Source organism: Ranitomeya variabilis, chromosome 4 (genome assembly GCF_051348905.1).
Source record: "Ranitomeya variabilis isolate aRanVar5 chromosome 4, aRanVar5.hap1, whole genome shotgun sequence".
NCBI classification, from domain to species: domain Eukaryota; kingdom Metazoa; phylum Chordata; class Amphibia; order Anura; family Dendrobatidae; genus Ranitomeya; species Ranitomeya variabilis.
In genome coordinates this window covers 96,235,793-96,248,707 of record NC_135235.1, presented here as the reverse complement: position 1 = coordinate 96,248,707, position 12,915 = coordinate 96,235,793, and the positions used below count along the sequence as shown (strand labels likewise).

At 44.0% G+C, this 12,915-nt stretch overlaps 1 protein-coding gene across 2 annotated transcripts in view; it reads left to right on the top strand.

Annotated features, from left to right (window-relative positions):
• The window catches only part of HTR7 (5-hydroxytryptamine receptor 7), a 261,610-nt gene that overhangs the window by 161,880 nt on the left and 86,815 nt on the right, over positions 1 to 12,915 (top strand). The window contains exon 3 of one of the 2 annotated variants that reach the window (XM_077258945.1): positions 3,952 to 3,993. The exons of the other annotated variant lie outside the window; for it this stretch is intronic. Within the exon in view, the coding sequence (XP_077115060.1) occupies positions 3,952 to 3,993 (42 nt within the window). The remainder of the gene's footprint in view (positions 1 to 3,951; positions 3,994 to 12,915) is intronic. 2 annotated transcript variants of the gene reach the window in all.

Sequence of the window (12,915 nt, the reverse complement as noted above, 5' to 3'; positions counted from 1 at the left end):
GTTGCCAGGTGCCGGCCGTCAGATCTTGGCGGGTGCACTGCGCATGTGCCCGCCATTTTCTTCCCGGAAAAAGATGGTGGCACCCATGGGCGATCACATCAGAGGAGACAGAAATTAAATGGCACATCCGACTTTTTTTTTTGCGGCCACCGTTGTACAGTTAATAATGGCGATCACAAAACTGGAGTCAGTAGAAACCAACCTGAATCATGTTCTCTGGGGTCTTGGCTACTCCCAGCAGCCGAGACCCTGGAGAAAATCTGACTCTGGGGGGCGATATATACTTTTTCCACAGCACCATTAATTAACGGCGCTGTGGTTTTAGTACCCTTAATAGCTGCCATGAAAAGGCTCATCAGCAGTCGTTAAGGGGATAATGGGTGCAGAAATGCTCTATAAAATCAACAACATCAAAAACTAAAAAGAAACAGCTCACTGTGGGAATGTAGTGTCAGGCCACGTGCACATGTTGAGTATTTGGTGAGCTTTTAACCTCAATATTTGTCTGTCAATACCAGGACTGGATGAAAAATGCAGAAGTGGTGACGTGTTTGTATTATACTTTTCTTCTAAATGTTCCACTCCTGGTTCTGGCTTACAAATACTGAGGTGAAATACTGACCTAATGCTCAGTGTGTACACATGGCCTAATAGTCCAGAGGCAGCACTCCTCATTTATCCACTGCAGTTTCATAATTTTCCACTGCTTACTCAATGATTTGGGAGCTATCAGACAGCTGCTCCTCCGCCAATCACTGAGAGTAGCGTACAGAGATACCTCCATGGCTGTGCATTGATTTCTCTTCCTTCTGCACTCTGGCCTGTGCAATGCAGGAGACAAAGCACATCATCGAGTCGGCCTGCTCTCTCTCTGCTGACCTCATAAATACATTACCTGTCCTTGCTATCCCTCCATTATCCTCTCCTGCTCCTCCCACGTCATGGAAGCTCTGATGTCAGTGGAGCTGAAAGGTAAAGTTCACTGCAGAGCAAAGTGTGCGGTCTCCTGCATAGATGGAGACAGCATAAGAGCAATGAATATTACATATATATATATACAGGCGCATCTCACAAAATTAGAATGTCAACAAATATCAGTTCTTAAATACAAAAAGTGAAACTCATATATTATATGGAGTCATTACAAACAGAGTGACCTATTTCAAGCATTTATTTCTGTTAATGTTGATGATTATGGCTTACAGCCAATGAAAACCCAAAAGTCATTATCTCAGTAAATCAGAAGAATTAACAAAAAACACCTGCAAAGGCTTCCTAAGTGTTTTAAAAGGTCCCTTAGTCTGTTTCAGTAGGCTCCACAATCATGAGGAAGACTGCTGACTTGACAGATGTCCAGAAGGCAGTCATTGACACACTCCACAAGGATAGTAAGCCACAAAAGGTGATTGCTAAAGAAGATGGCAGTTCACAGAGTGCTATATCCAAGCATATTATCGGAAATTTTAGTGGAAGAAAAAAGTGTGCACAAGCAACTGGGATAACGGCAACCTTGAAAGGATTGTTAAGAAAAGGCCATTCAAAAATTTTGGGGAGATTCCCAATGAGTGGACTGCCGCTGGACTCATTGCTTCAAGAGCCACCACACATAGACGTATCCAGGACATGGGTTACAAGTGTCGCATTCCTTGTGTTAACCCACTCATGACCAATAGACAACGCCAGAAGTGTCTTACCAGAGCCAAGGAGAAAAAGAACTGGACTGTTGCTCAGTCGTCCAAGGTGTTGTTTTCAGATTAAAGTAAATTTTGTTTTTCATTTGGAAATCAAGGTCCCAGAGTCTGAAAGAAGAGTGGAGAGGCCACAATCCAAGCTGCTTGAGGTCTAGTGTGAAGTTTCCACAATTAGTAATGGCTTGGGGACCCATGTCATCCCCTGGTGTAGATTTACTGTGTTTTATCAAGACCAAAGTCAGTGCAGCCATCTACTGGGAAATTTTAGAGCACCTCATGCTTCCCTCTGCAGGCAAGCCTTTTTTGAGATGGAAATTTAATTCTCCAGCAGGACTTGGCACCTGTCCACTCTGCCAAAAGTACCAATACCTAGTTTAAAAACAAAAGTATCACTGTACTTGATTGGCGAGCAAACTCGCCTGACCTCTATGGAGTATTGTCATGAGGAAGATGAAAGACACTGACCAAACAATGCAGATAAGGTAAAGGCTGCTATCAAAGCAACCTGGGCTTCCATAACACCTCAGCAATGCCACAGGCTGATCGCCTGCATGCCACGCCGCATTGATGCAGTAATTGATGCAAAAGGAGCCCTGATCAAGTATTGAGTGCAATTACTGAAAATATATTTCAGTAGGTCAACATTTCAGATTTTAAAATCATTTTTCAAGCTGGTGTTATAAAGTATTCTAATTTATTGAGATAATAAGTTTTGGGTTTTCATGGGCTGTAAGCCATAATCATCAACATTAACAGAAATAAACACTTGAAATAGATCACTCTGTCTGTAATGACTCTATATAATATGAGTTTCACTTTTTGTATTGAAGAACTGAAATAAATTAACTTTTTGATGATATTCAAATTTTGAGAGAAGCACCTGTATGTGTGTGTAAAATAAAACCTCATCTAATTAATATATATGTAAATATATGTATATAGTATTATGCGACTTAATGGTACTCAGCTTCGCCATATCTATCTAGTGCATTCTGGTTCAGCAGTTGCTGTGCTTTATTTCATAAGTCATTTCGCATCCGTGAAAGACGGATTTAAAGCTTCATGTGATGTCACCTAATCATCTGGACATAAAGCAGTAGAGGAGATCTAAAGTAATGTTTGTGCAGTTACATTAACCCCTACACTTCATTTTCAAATCTAATTTATGTATTGCAATTTGAAATGCAGAATGGATTTTTCTAAACCTATTTAGGGCTTGTTCACATGATGCATCGTTTGCCAAGTTTTTACTGTAGAAAAAATGCAGTGTGTTGTAGTAGATTTAGGAAATCCCATGCACACACTGATTATTTTTTCCTTCCAGATTTGAGCCTTCAAAATGTTTTTATTTTTATTTTTTTAAATCTGCAGCATGTCAATTGGAGAGCGAGACAGACAGAGAAGTAGACCATTCTCTGGAAAAATGCTCGAGTTTCACATTGCCCTTTTATTATGCAGGCTGCTCAAGTTGAACATGTCCGAGCATCCAAAGTGCTTGATTCAAGTACCGAGCACTTGGGCATTTCAGTGCTTTAACAACACTACTTTTCACCCATTAAAGTGAATGTGAAAAACATGCAAATAAAAACGCGAATTTTACGCATCATTTTAGACTCATTGGTGCAGAAAAGTCTACTACAAATGCTCAATGTGTGAACATAACCTAAATTTTACCTCACTCTATTCCTGCTTATTCTATCATAATGGAAGTTAATTACTATGAAGTATTGTTTAGCTGTTTTCTTTTGTCTAAACCTTGGTGTGTCCTATAGTCTGATGGGTCTTATGGTAAGAAAAATACGGTAGATAAATGAATACATAGTTCAAATGCAAAGTTAAAATAATAAATGTTTTGAAAAAACAAATAAATGACCAGGAGAACAAACTTTTATGCAGCTTCATAAACAGTGTCCCACTATTTCTTAACGTTATACTGTATATAGAGGTAAAACATAATTATTCAAATAATTAAAAATGTGCTATAAGTACAAAGTAATTGTATGACCTAATGCCAACCTGCCCAAAAAAGGCTGAAATACTACTGCTCCTAAGGCATTATCAGCTTTTGAACTGACATCATATAGACAGTGGCATGTAAATATTTGTGCACCCCTGGTCAAAATTACTGTTATTGTGAACTTTTGAGCACGACAAAGATGAAATGATCTCTAAAAGGCCTAACTTTAAAGATGACACATTTCCTTTGTATTTTGGACAAAAAATACACATATCTTCATCTTTTACATTTTATAAATTACAGAAAGGAAAAAGGGCGGATGCAAGAGTTTGGGCACCCTGTATGGTAAGTATCTAGTAGCACCCACTTGGAAAGTATCACAGATTATAAATGTTTTTGTAGACTTTTAGAGTCTTTCAATTCTTGTTTGAGGGATTTTAATTCATTCTTCCTTGGAAAATTCTTCCATTTCTATGAGACTTCAAGTCATCTTGCATGACTTGCTATTTTGAGATCTAACCACAGATTTTCAATGATGTTCAGATCAGGGGACTGTGAGAGCCATTGTAAAACCTTCATCTTGCGCCTCTTGAGGTAGTGTATTGTGGATTTTGACGTGTGTTTAAGATAATTATCCATTTGTAGAAGCCATCCTCTTTCTGTGTTATGTTTGTATCAAGAATTTGTTGAAATTTCATTGAATCCATTCTTCCCTCTACCCATGAAATGTTCCCTGAGGTACTGGCTGCAACACAACCGCAAGGCATGATTGGTCCACCACCATGCTTAATGGTTGTAGACAGAGGCGTAGCTAGGGTTTTGGTCCAGGGGGGGGCGAAGCTTCTGAGTGGGCCCCTAACCAGGTAACATTGATTACAACTCGATGACACCCCCTAATAGTGGAGGAGAACATCAGCAGATGACAGTGCTGTTAATGAAGATAATCACTATATAACGACCAACATGGATATTACCGCCATATGGTCAGTGGTAGATACCAGTCCTACACAACATATAAGAGATCACAGCACAGTTATAGATAATGACTTACCGCTGACGTTCTTTATGATGGAATCGTCACTTTTCCCGTCTTTTCCATCTGGCCCAGACCGACATGACAACTTCTTCCAGCTACAACTCATCTGCAGAGAAAGCAACAAAGACACGTTTCACTTCTCACATTCCAGCCATCACAATCTATTCCCAACCTGCACAAACCCCTCATCCTACTGATACCCCAATACTGAGCCCCTGCTGCCATATGTGTCCCTATTACTGCACCTGATACCCAGACACTGAGCCGCTGCTGCCATGTGTTTCTATTACTGCCCCTGATACCCCAATACTGAGCCGCTGCTGCCATATGTGTCCCTATTACTGCACCTGATACCCCAATACTGAGCCGCTGCTGCCGTATGTGTCCCTATTACTGCACCTGATACCCCAATACTGAGCCACTGCTGCCGTATGTGTCCCTATTACTGCACCTGACACCCCAATACTGAGCCGCTGCTGCCATATGTGTCCCTATTACTGCACCTGATACCCCAATACTGAGCCGTTGCTGCCATATGTGACCCTATTACTGCACCTGATACCCCAATACTGAGCCACTGCTGCCATATGTGTCCCTATTACTGCACCTGATACCCCAATACTGAGCCGCTGCTGCCGTATGTGTCCCTATTACTGCCCCTGATACCCCAATACTGAGCCGCTGCTGCCATATGTGTCCCTATTACTGCACCTGATACCCAGACACTGAGCCGCTGCTGCCATATGTGCCCCTATTACTGCCCCTGATACCCCAATACTGAGCCGCTGCTGCCATATGGATTACTGCACCTGATACCCCGATACTGAGCCGCTGCTGCCATATGTGTCCCTATTACTGCACATGATACCCCGATACTGAGCCGCTGCTGCCGTATGTGTCCCTATTACTCCACCTGATACCCCGATACTGAGCCTCTGCTGCCGTATGTGACCCTATTACTGCACCTATTCTGTGGTTCTCTGTACCCTCTAAATTCTAAAGCACCCCTCTATAATATAGTAATGTCGGGTGCAAGTGCCGTAGAAAACAGAGCCCACATTTTGCCCCCTAGAAAGTAATAATGCCCTCTGTGTGCCCCTTTGATAGTCACAGTAACCTGAGTTCCCCTATTACAATAAGTGCCCACTTTACATTTAATAATGTCCTGAGTTTTCCCCCTATACAGCTCCCCTATACACAGTATAATGCCCCCTAACTGTATAGTACCACCCACACAGTATACTGACCCCTTAGTAGCCTTCAAACTGTTTGATGGCTCCAACACTGTAATCCCCACGCTGTATGATGGCCCCATAAATAACCCCTATATAGTATAATGTGCCAGATAGTCCTCAATATAGCACAAGGCAGCACCCCAATAGGCAGACCCTGTAGTATAAGGCAGCACCCCCCATAGGCAGATCCTGTAGAATAAGGCAGCACCCCCAAAGGCAGATTCGGTAGAATAAGGCAGCACCCCCCCCCAAGGCAGATCCTGTAGAATAAGGCAGCACTCCCCCCATAGGCAGATCCTGTAGAATAAGGCAGCACTCCCCCCTATAGGCAGATCCTGTATATAAGGCAGCACTTCCCTCCATAGGCAGATACAGCAGAATAAGGCAGTACTCCCCCCCCTATAGGCAGATCCTGTTTATAAGGCAGCACTCCCCCCTATAGGCAGATACTGTAAAAAAGGCAGCACTCCCCCCCTATAGGCAGATACTGTAGAATAAGGCAGCACTCCCCCTATAGGCAGGTACTGTAGAATAAGGCAGCACTCCCCCCTATAGGCAGATACTGTAGAATAAAGCAGCACTCCCCCCTATAGGCAGATACTGTAGAATAAGGCAGCACTCCCCCCATAGGCAGATCCTGTAGAATAAGGCAGCACTCCCCCCTATAGGCAGATCCTGTATATAACGCAGCACTTCCCTCCATAGGCAGATACAGCAGAATAAGGCAGTACTCCCCCCCTATAGGCAGATCCTGTTTATAAGGCAGCACTCCCCCCTATAGGCAGATACTGTTAAAAAATGCAGCACTCCCCCCCTATAGGCCAATACTGTAGAATAAGGCAGCACTCCCCCTATAGGCAGGTACTGTAGAATAAGGCAGCACTCCCCCCTATAGACAGATACTGCAGAATAAAGCAGCACTCCCCCCTATAGGCAGATACTGTAGAATAAGGCAGCACTCCCCCCTATAGGCAGATACTGCAGAATAAGGCAGCACTCCCCCCTATAGGCAGATACTGTAGAATAAAGCAGCATTCCCCCTATAGGCAGATCCTATATATAAGGCAGCACTCCCCAATATAGGCAGATCCTGTAGAATAAGGCAGCGCTCCTCCCTATAGGCAGATCCTGTATATAAGGCAGCACCCCCCATAGGCAGATCCTGTATATAAGGCAGCACTCCCGCTATAGGCAGATCGTGTATATAAAGCAGCACTCCCCCCCATAGGCAGATCCTGTATATAAGGCAGCACTCCCCCCTATAGTAATCTATCAACCCGGTACCAAGTACCCAAACACACCACTCTCACAAAAAGTGTTTAGAAAAATTAACAAATTTTATTATTAAAAACACAGAAAATATCAAAATGTCGTATTCAGTATTCATTAAGAGGAAAGGATGAGTACCCAAGTACATAGCACAAAAAAGTGATACAGGAAATAGTATACAGGCTTCTGGGATCATATAGTCTGTGTCATAGCATATGGGCATCCCAAATACACTCACCGGCCACTTTATTAGGTACACCATGCTAGTAACGGGTTGGACCCCCTTTTGCCTTCAGAACTGCTTCAATTCTTCGTGGCATAGATTCAACAAGGTGCTGGAAGCATTCCTCAGAGATTTTGGTCCATATTGACATGATGGCATCAAACAGTTGCCGCAGATTTGTCGGCTGCACATCCCAAAGATGCTCCATACAAGGCAGGATGGATCCATGCTTTCATGTTGTTTACGCCAAATTCTGACCCTACCATCCGAATGTCGCAGCAGAAATCGAGACTCATCAGACCAAGCAATGTTTTTCCAATCTTCTACTGTCCAATTTCGATGAGCTTGTACAAATTGTAGCCTCAGTTTCCTGTTCTTAGCTGAAAGGAGTGGTACCCGGTGTGGTCTTCTGCTGCTATAGCCCATCTGCCTCAAAGTTCGATGCACTGTGCGTTCAGAGATGCTCTTAGGCCTACCTTGGTTGTAACGGGTGGCGATTTGAGTCACTGTTGCCTTTCTATCAGCTCGAACCAGTCTGCCCATTCTCCTCTGACCTCTGGCATCAACAAGGCATTTCTGCCCACAGAACTGCCGCTCACTGGATTTTTTTTCTTTTTCGGACCATTCTCTGTAAACCCTAGAGATGGTTGTGCATGAAAATCCCAGTAGATCAGCAGTTTCTGAAATACTCAGACCAGCCCTTCTGGCACCAACAACCATGCCACGTTCAAAGGCACTCAAATCACCTTTCTTCCCCATACTGATGCTCGGTTTGAACTGCAGGAGATTGTCTTGACCATGTCTACATGCCTAAATGCACTGAGTTGCCGCCATGTGATTGGCTGATTAGAAATTAAGTGTTAACAAGAAGTTGGACAGGTGTACCTAATAAAGTGGCCAGTGAGTGTATATAAGCCCTAGTCTAAATAGACCTAAAGTGCATAGTGCCAAGTTCCCAGTCCAGTTTAACACATATAGAATGCCTGACACATACCCATGTGGTGAGCCCGTCCTTAGTATCACACACGTCCCGACGTACGTTTTGCGTCTTCCGCTTTCTCAAGGGAGAAAAAGATAATTGTGCATGTCATGTCTGCATAGTTGCTGGCTTATATGGTATCCCCACTCACCTATTGCCCAATAGTGTGTCGCGCACGGCGCCACCACCCCCGGGTCCCAGGTGCATCTAATGCCGGTACTCAGCTTCAGCGAGCTGGGAGGAAATCCCCCGTAACGTCATATCTGCACATCTGAGTTAAAAGAGGCATTCAAAAAGATGTCGGATCCCGAGGTGTGGTGCACATGTGCGTCACCATTTTGTTGAAGTCCAACTATCCCACACACCAGCCTCTAATGTGCAAGTGCGCAGCCCTTTCTCTTGATGGATTAGGGTGATGCAGAGATCCCGCCCTGACCTGTGCATACAAATGAGAAGGATCGCATATCTCCCTACGATTTCCCTATGTTGATGTTTAGATCATTTGGATGTCCAAATTGCTGAAAAAAAAAAATACTGTAGAATAAGGCAGCATTCCCCCTATAGGCAGATCCTGTATATAAGGCAGCACTCCCCCCATAGGCAGATCCTGTATATAAGGCAGCACTCCCGCTATAGGCAGATCCTGTATATAAGACAGCACTCCCCCTATAGGCAGATCCTGTATATAAGGCAGCACTCCCCCCATAGGCAGATCCTGTATATAAGGTAGCACTCCCCCCTATAGGCAGATCCTGTAATCCTGCATATAAAGCAGCACTCCCGCTATAGGCAGATCCTGTATATAAGGCAGCACTCCCCCCATAGGCAGATCCTGTATATAAGGCAGCACTCCCCCCTATTGGCAGATCCTGTATATAAGGCAGCACCCCCATAGGCAGATCCTGTATATAAGACAGCACTCCCCCCCTATAGGCAGATCCGGTATATAAGGCAGCACTCCCCCCCTATAGGCAGATCCTGTAGAATAACGCAGCATTCCCCTATAGGCAGATCCGGTATATAAGGCAGCACTCCCCCCTATAGGCAGATCCTGTATATAAGGCAGCACTCCCCCTATAGGCCGATCCTGTATATAAGGCAGCACTCCCCCCTATAGGCAGATACTGTAGAATAAGGCAGCCGCCATAAAAACACAGTAAATGCTCACCTCTCTAACTCCTTGTTCCAGCGGTGCTTCCTGCTCCTGCTCACGCTCATCTGACAGCGGGCGCTGGGTGGTGACGTCATCGCGCCCACTGTCAGACGGCGTGGGGAATGATGGGAGGAGCACAGCGCAGTGCTCCTTCCCTCATCACTGTGGTGAGCAGTATCGGCTAGATGCCGCCGATACAGCTCACCATGCGATGACGGGCGGGGGGGTTCACTGCTGGCACCGGGCCCCCCCACCTGCTCAGGGGCCCCATCGTGGCAGAGCAGGGAGACCGATTCTCCCTGCTCTGCCACGGAATGTAACTGCATCGGCGCGCTGCGCGCGCTGATGCAGTTACATTAGCTACGCTCTCAGAGCGCGGGGCCCGGGGCGATGGCCCTCTCTGCCCCCCCGGTAGCTACGCTACTGGTTGTAGAAATGTTATTTATTTTAATTTTTGTGCCCTTTTTTCTCCATACATATTTTTCATCATTGTGGCCAAAGAGTTCCATTTAAACCTCATTGATCCACAGGACTTGTTTCCGAAATGCATTAGGCTTGTTTAGATGTTCTTTTGGATACTTCTGATGCTGAATTTTATGGTGAGGATGTAGGAAAGATTTTCTTTTGATGACTCTTCCATGAAGGCCACATTTGTGCATGTGTCTCTGAACAGTAGAACAATGTATCAAAACACCAGAGTCTGCTAAATATTTTTGAAGGACTGTTGCAGCTTGTTAATTGCCATTTCCTAACTACATTTCGAACTGAGTAATGGACAACTTTAAAACTCTTTGCTATCTTCTTATAGCCTTCTCCCTCTTTGTAGGCCTCCACCATTTTCATTTTCATAGTGCTTTGCAGCTGCTTAGATGAACCCATGGCTGCAGATTATTAGCACAAAGTTAAAGGGGGCTGGGTTTTTATACAGCTGGGAAATTTGCATCACTTGACCTTTCCTAAAGATGATAGTGAACAAGCCATAATCCTAACAGGTTACTTAAGGTTGCTTAACTTAACCTTGGTCAAAGTTATCTGAACACACAAACTTCCAAGTGTGCCCAAACATTTGCATTGGTTTATTTTTTTTTGCAATCATTAAAATGCAAAACATGACAATATACAGTATATATACTGTATATACACTGAAGGAAATAATTATTTGATCCGTTGCTTATTTTGTAAGTTTGCCTACTGACAAAGACATGAAAAGTCTATAATTCTAAGAGTAGGTTAATTTTAACATTGAGAGATAGAATATCAAAAATAAAATCCAGAAAATCACATTGTATAATTTATATAAATTTATTTCCATTTTGCAGTGAGAAATAAGTATTTGATCCCTCTGGCAAACAAGACATAAAACTTGGTGGCAAAATCCTTGTTGGCAAGCACAGCAGACAGAAGTTTTTTGCAGTTGATGATGAGGTTTGCGCACATGTCAGGAGGAATTTTACTCCACTGCTCTTTGCAGAACATCTCTAAATCAATAAGATTTTGAGTCTGTTGCGTGGCAACTTGGAGCTTCAACTCCCTCCATAAGTTTTCTATTGAATTAAGGTCTGTAGACTGGCTAGGCCACTCCATGACCTTAATGCATTTCTTTCTGAGCCACTCCTTTGTTGCTTTGGCTGTATGTTTTGGGTCATTGTCTTGCTGGAAGACCTAGCCATGACTAGGGTTGAGCGAAACGGATCGTTCATTTTCATAAGTCGCCGACTTTTGGCAAAGTCGGCGTCTCATGAAACCCGATCTGATCCCTGTGTGGGGTCGGCCATGCGGTACGCGACTTTCGGGCCAAAGTCGCGTTTCAATGACGCTAAAAGCGCCATTTCTCAGCCAATGAAGGTGGACGCAGAGTGTGGGCAGCGTGATGACATAGACCTCAGTCCCCACCATCTTAGAGAAGAGCATTGCAGTAATTGGCTTGCTTTCTGCGGCGTCACAGGGGCTATAAAGGGGCGTTCCCGCCGACCGCCATCTTACTGCTGCTGATCTGAGCGTAGGGAGAGGTGCCGCTTCGTCATAAGCAGGGATAGTGTTTTTTTCAGGGTACATTCACCCCCAAACCGCTTGTGCTATAGCGATTTCCACTGTCCAACACCACCTTTTGTTTGCAGGGACAGTGGAAGCTACATTTTTTTTTCCTCAGCGCTGTAGCTTATTGGGCTGCCCTAGAAGGCTCCCTGATAGCTGCATTGCTGTGTGTGTATGCCGCTGTGCAAACCAACTGCTGTTTTCAAAGCACAAATCCTGTTGTTCCTTCCTTTCTGCACAGCTATCTTGTGTGTTTGTCCACACTTTTGTGTGCAGCAGTCCTTTTTATAGCTGCCTGCCATACTTTTCTGAGATTACTGCAGGGAGATAAAGATTGGCAAGTCTGCCTCTGTGCCATTGCTGTGTGTGGCATCTGTCTCTCATTGTGTGCCACCAAAAACCAGTGTGTAATACTGGGCCTTTTTTTTTTTTTTTTTTAATTCTCCCTGAAAAAAAAAAAAATAGTGGGAGATAAAGATTGGCAAGTCTGCCTCTGTGCCATTGCTGTGTGTGGCATCTGTCTCTCATTGTGTGCCACCAAAAACCAGTGTGTAATACTGGGCCATTTTTTTTTTTTTGTAAATTCTCTCTGTAAAAAAAAATAAATAGTGGGAGATAAAGATTGGCAAGTCTTCCTCTGTGCCATTGCTGTGTGTGGCATCTGTCTCTCATTGTATGCCACCGAAAACCAGTGTGTAATACTGGGCCATTTTTTTGGGGGGGTAAATTCTCCCTGTAAAAAAAAAAATTAATAGTGGGAGTCTGGTAGATAAAGATTGGCAAGTCTGCCTCTGTGCCAGTGCTGTGTGTGGCATCTGTCTCTCATTGTGTGCCACCAAAAACCAGTGTGTAATACTGGGCCATTTTTTTTGGGGGGGGGGTAAATTCTCCCTGTAAAAAAAAAATAATAGTGGGAGTCTGGGAGATAAAGATTGGCAAGTCTGCCTCTGTGCCAGTGCTGTGTGTGGCATCTGTCTCTCATTGTGTGTCACCGAAAACCAGTGTGTAATACTGGGCCATTTTTTTTTGGGGGGGGGTAAATTCTCCCTGAAAAAAAAAATTAATAGTGGGAGATAAAGATTGGCAAGTCTTCCTCTGTGCCATTGCTGTGTGTGGCATCTGTCTCTCATTGTGTGCCACCGAAAACCAGTGTGTGATACTGGGCCATTTTTTGGGGGGGGCTTAAATTCTCCCTGTAAAAAAAAAATAATAGTGGGAGTCTGGGAGATAAAGATTGGCAAGTCTGCCTCTGCCAGTGCTGTGTGTGGCATCTGTCTCTCATTGTGTGCCACAGAAAACCTAGTGTGTAATATTGTTTTTTTTTTTTTTTTTTAATTC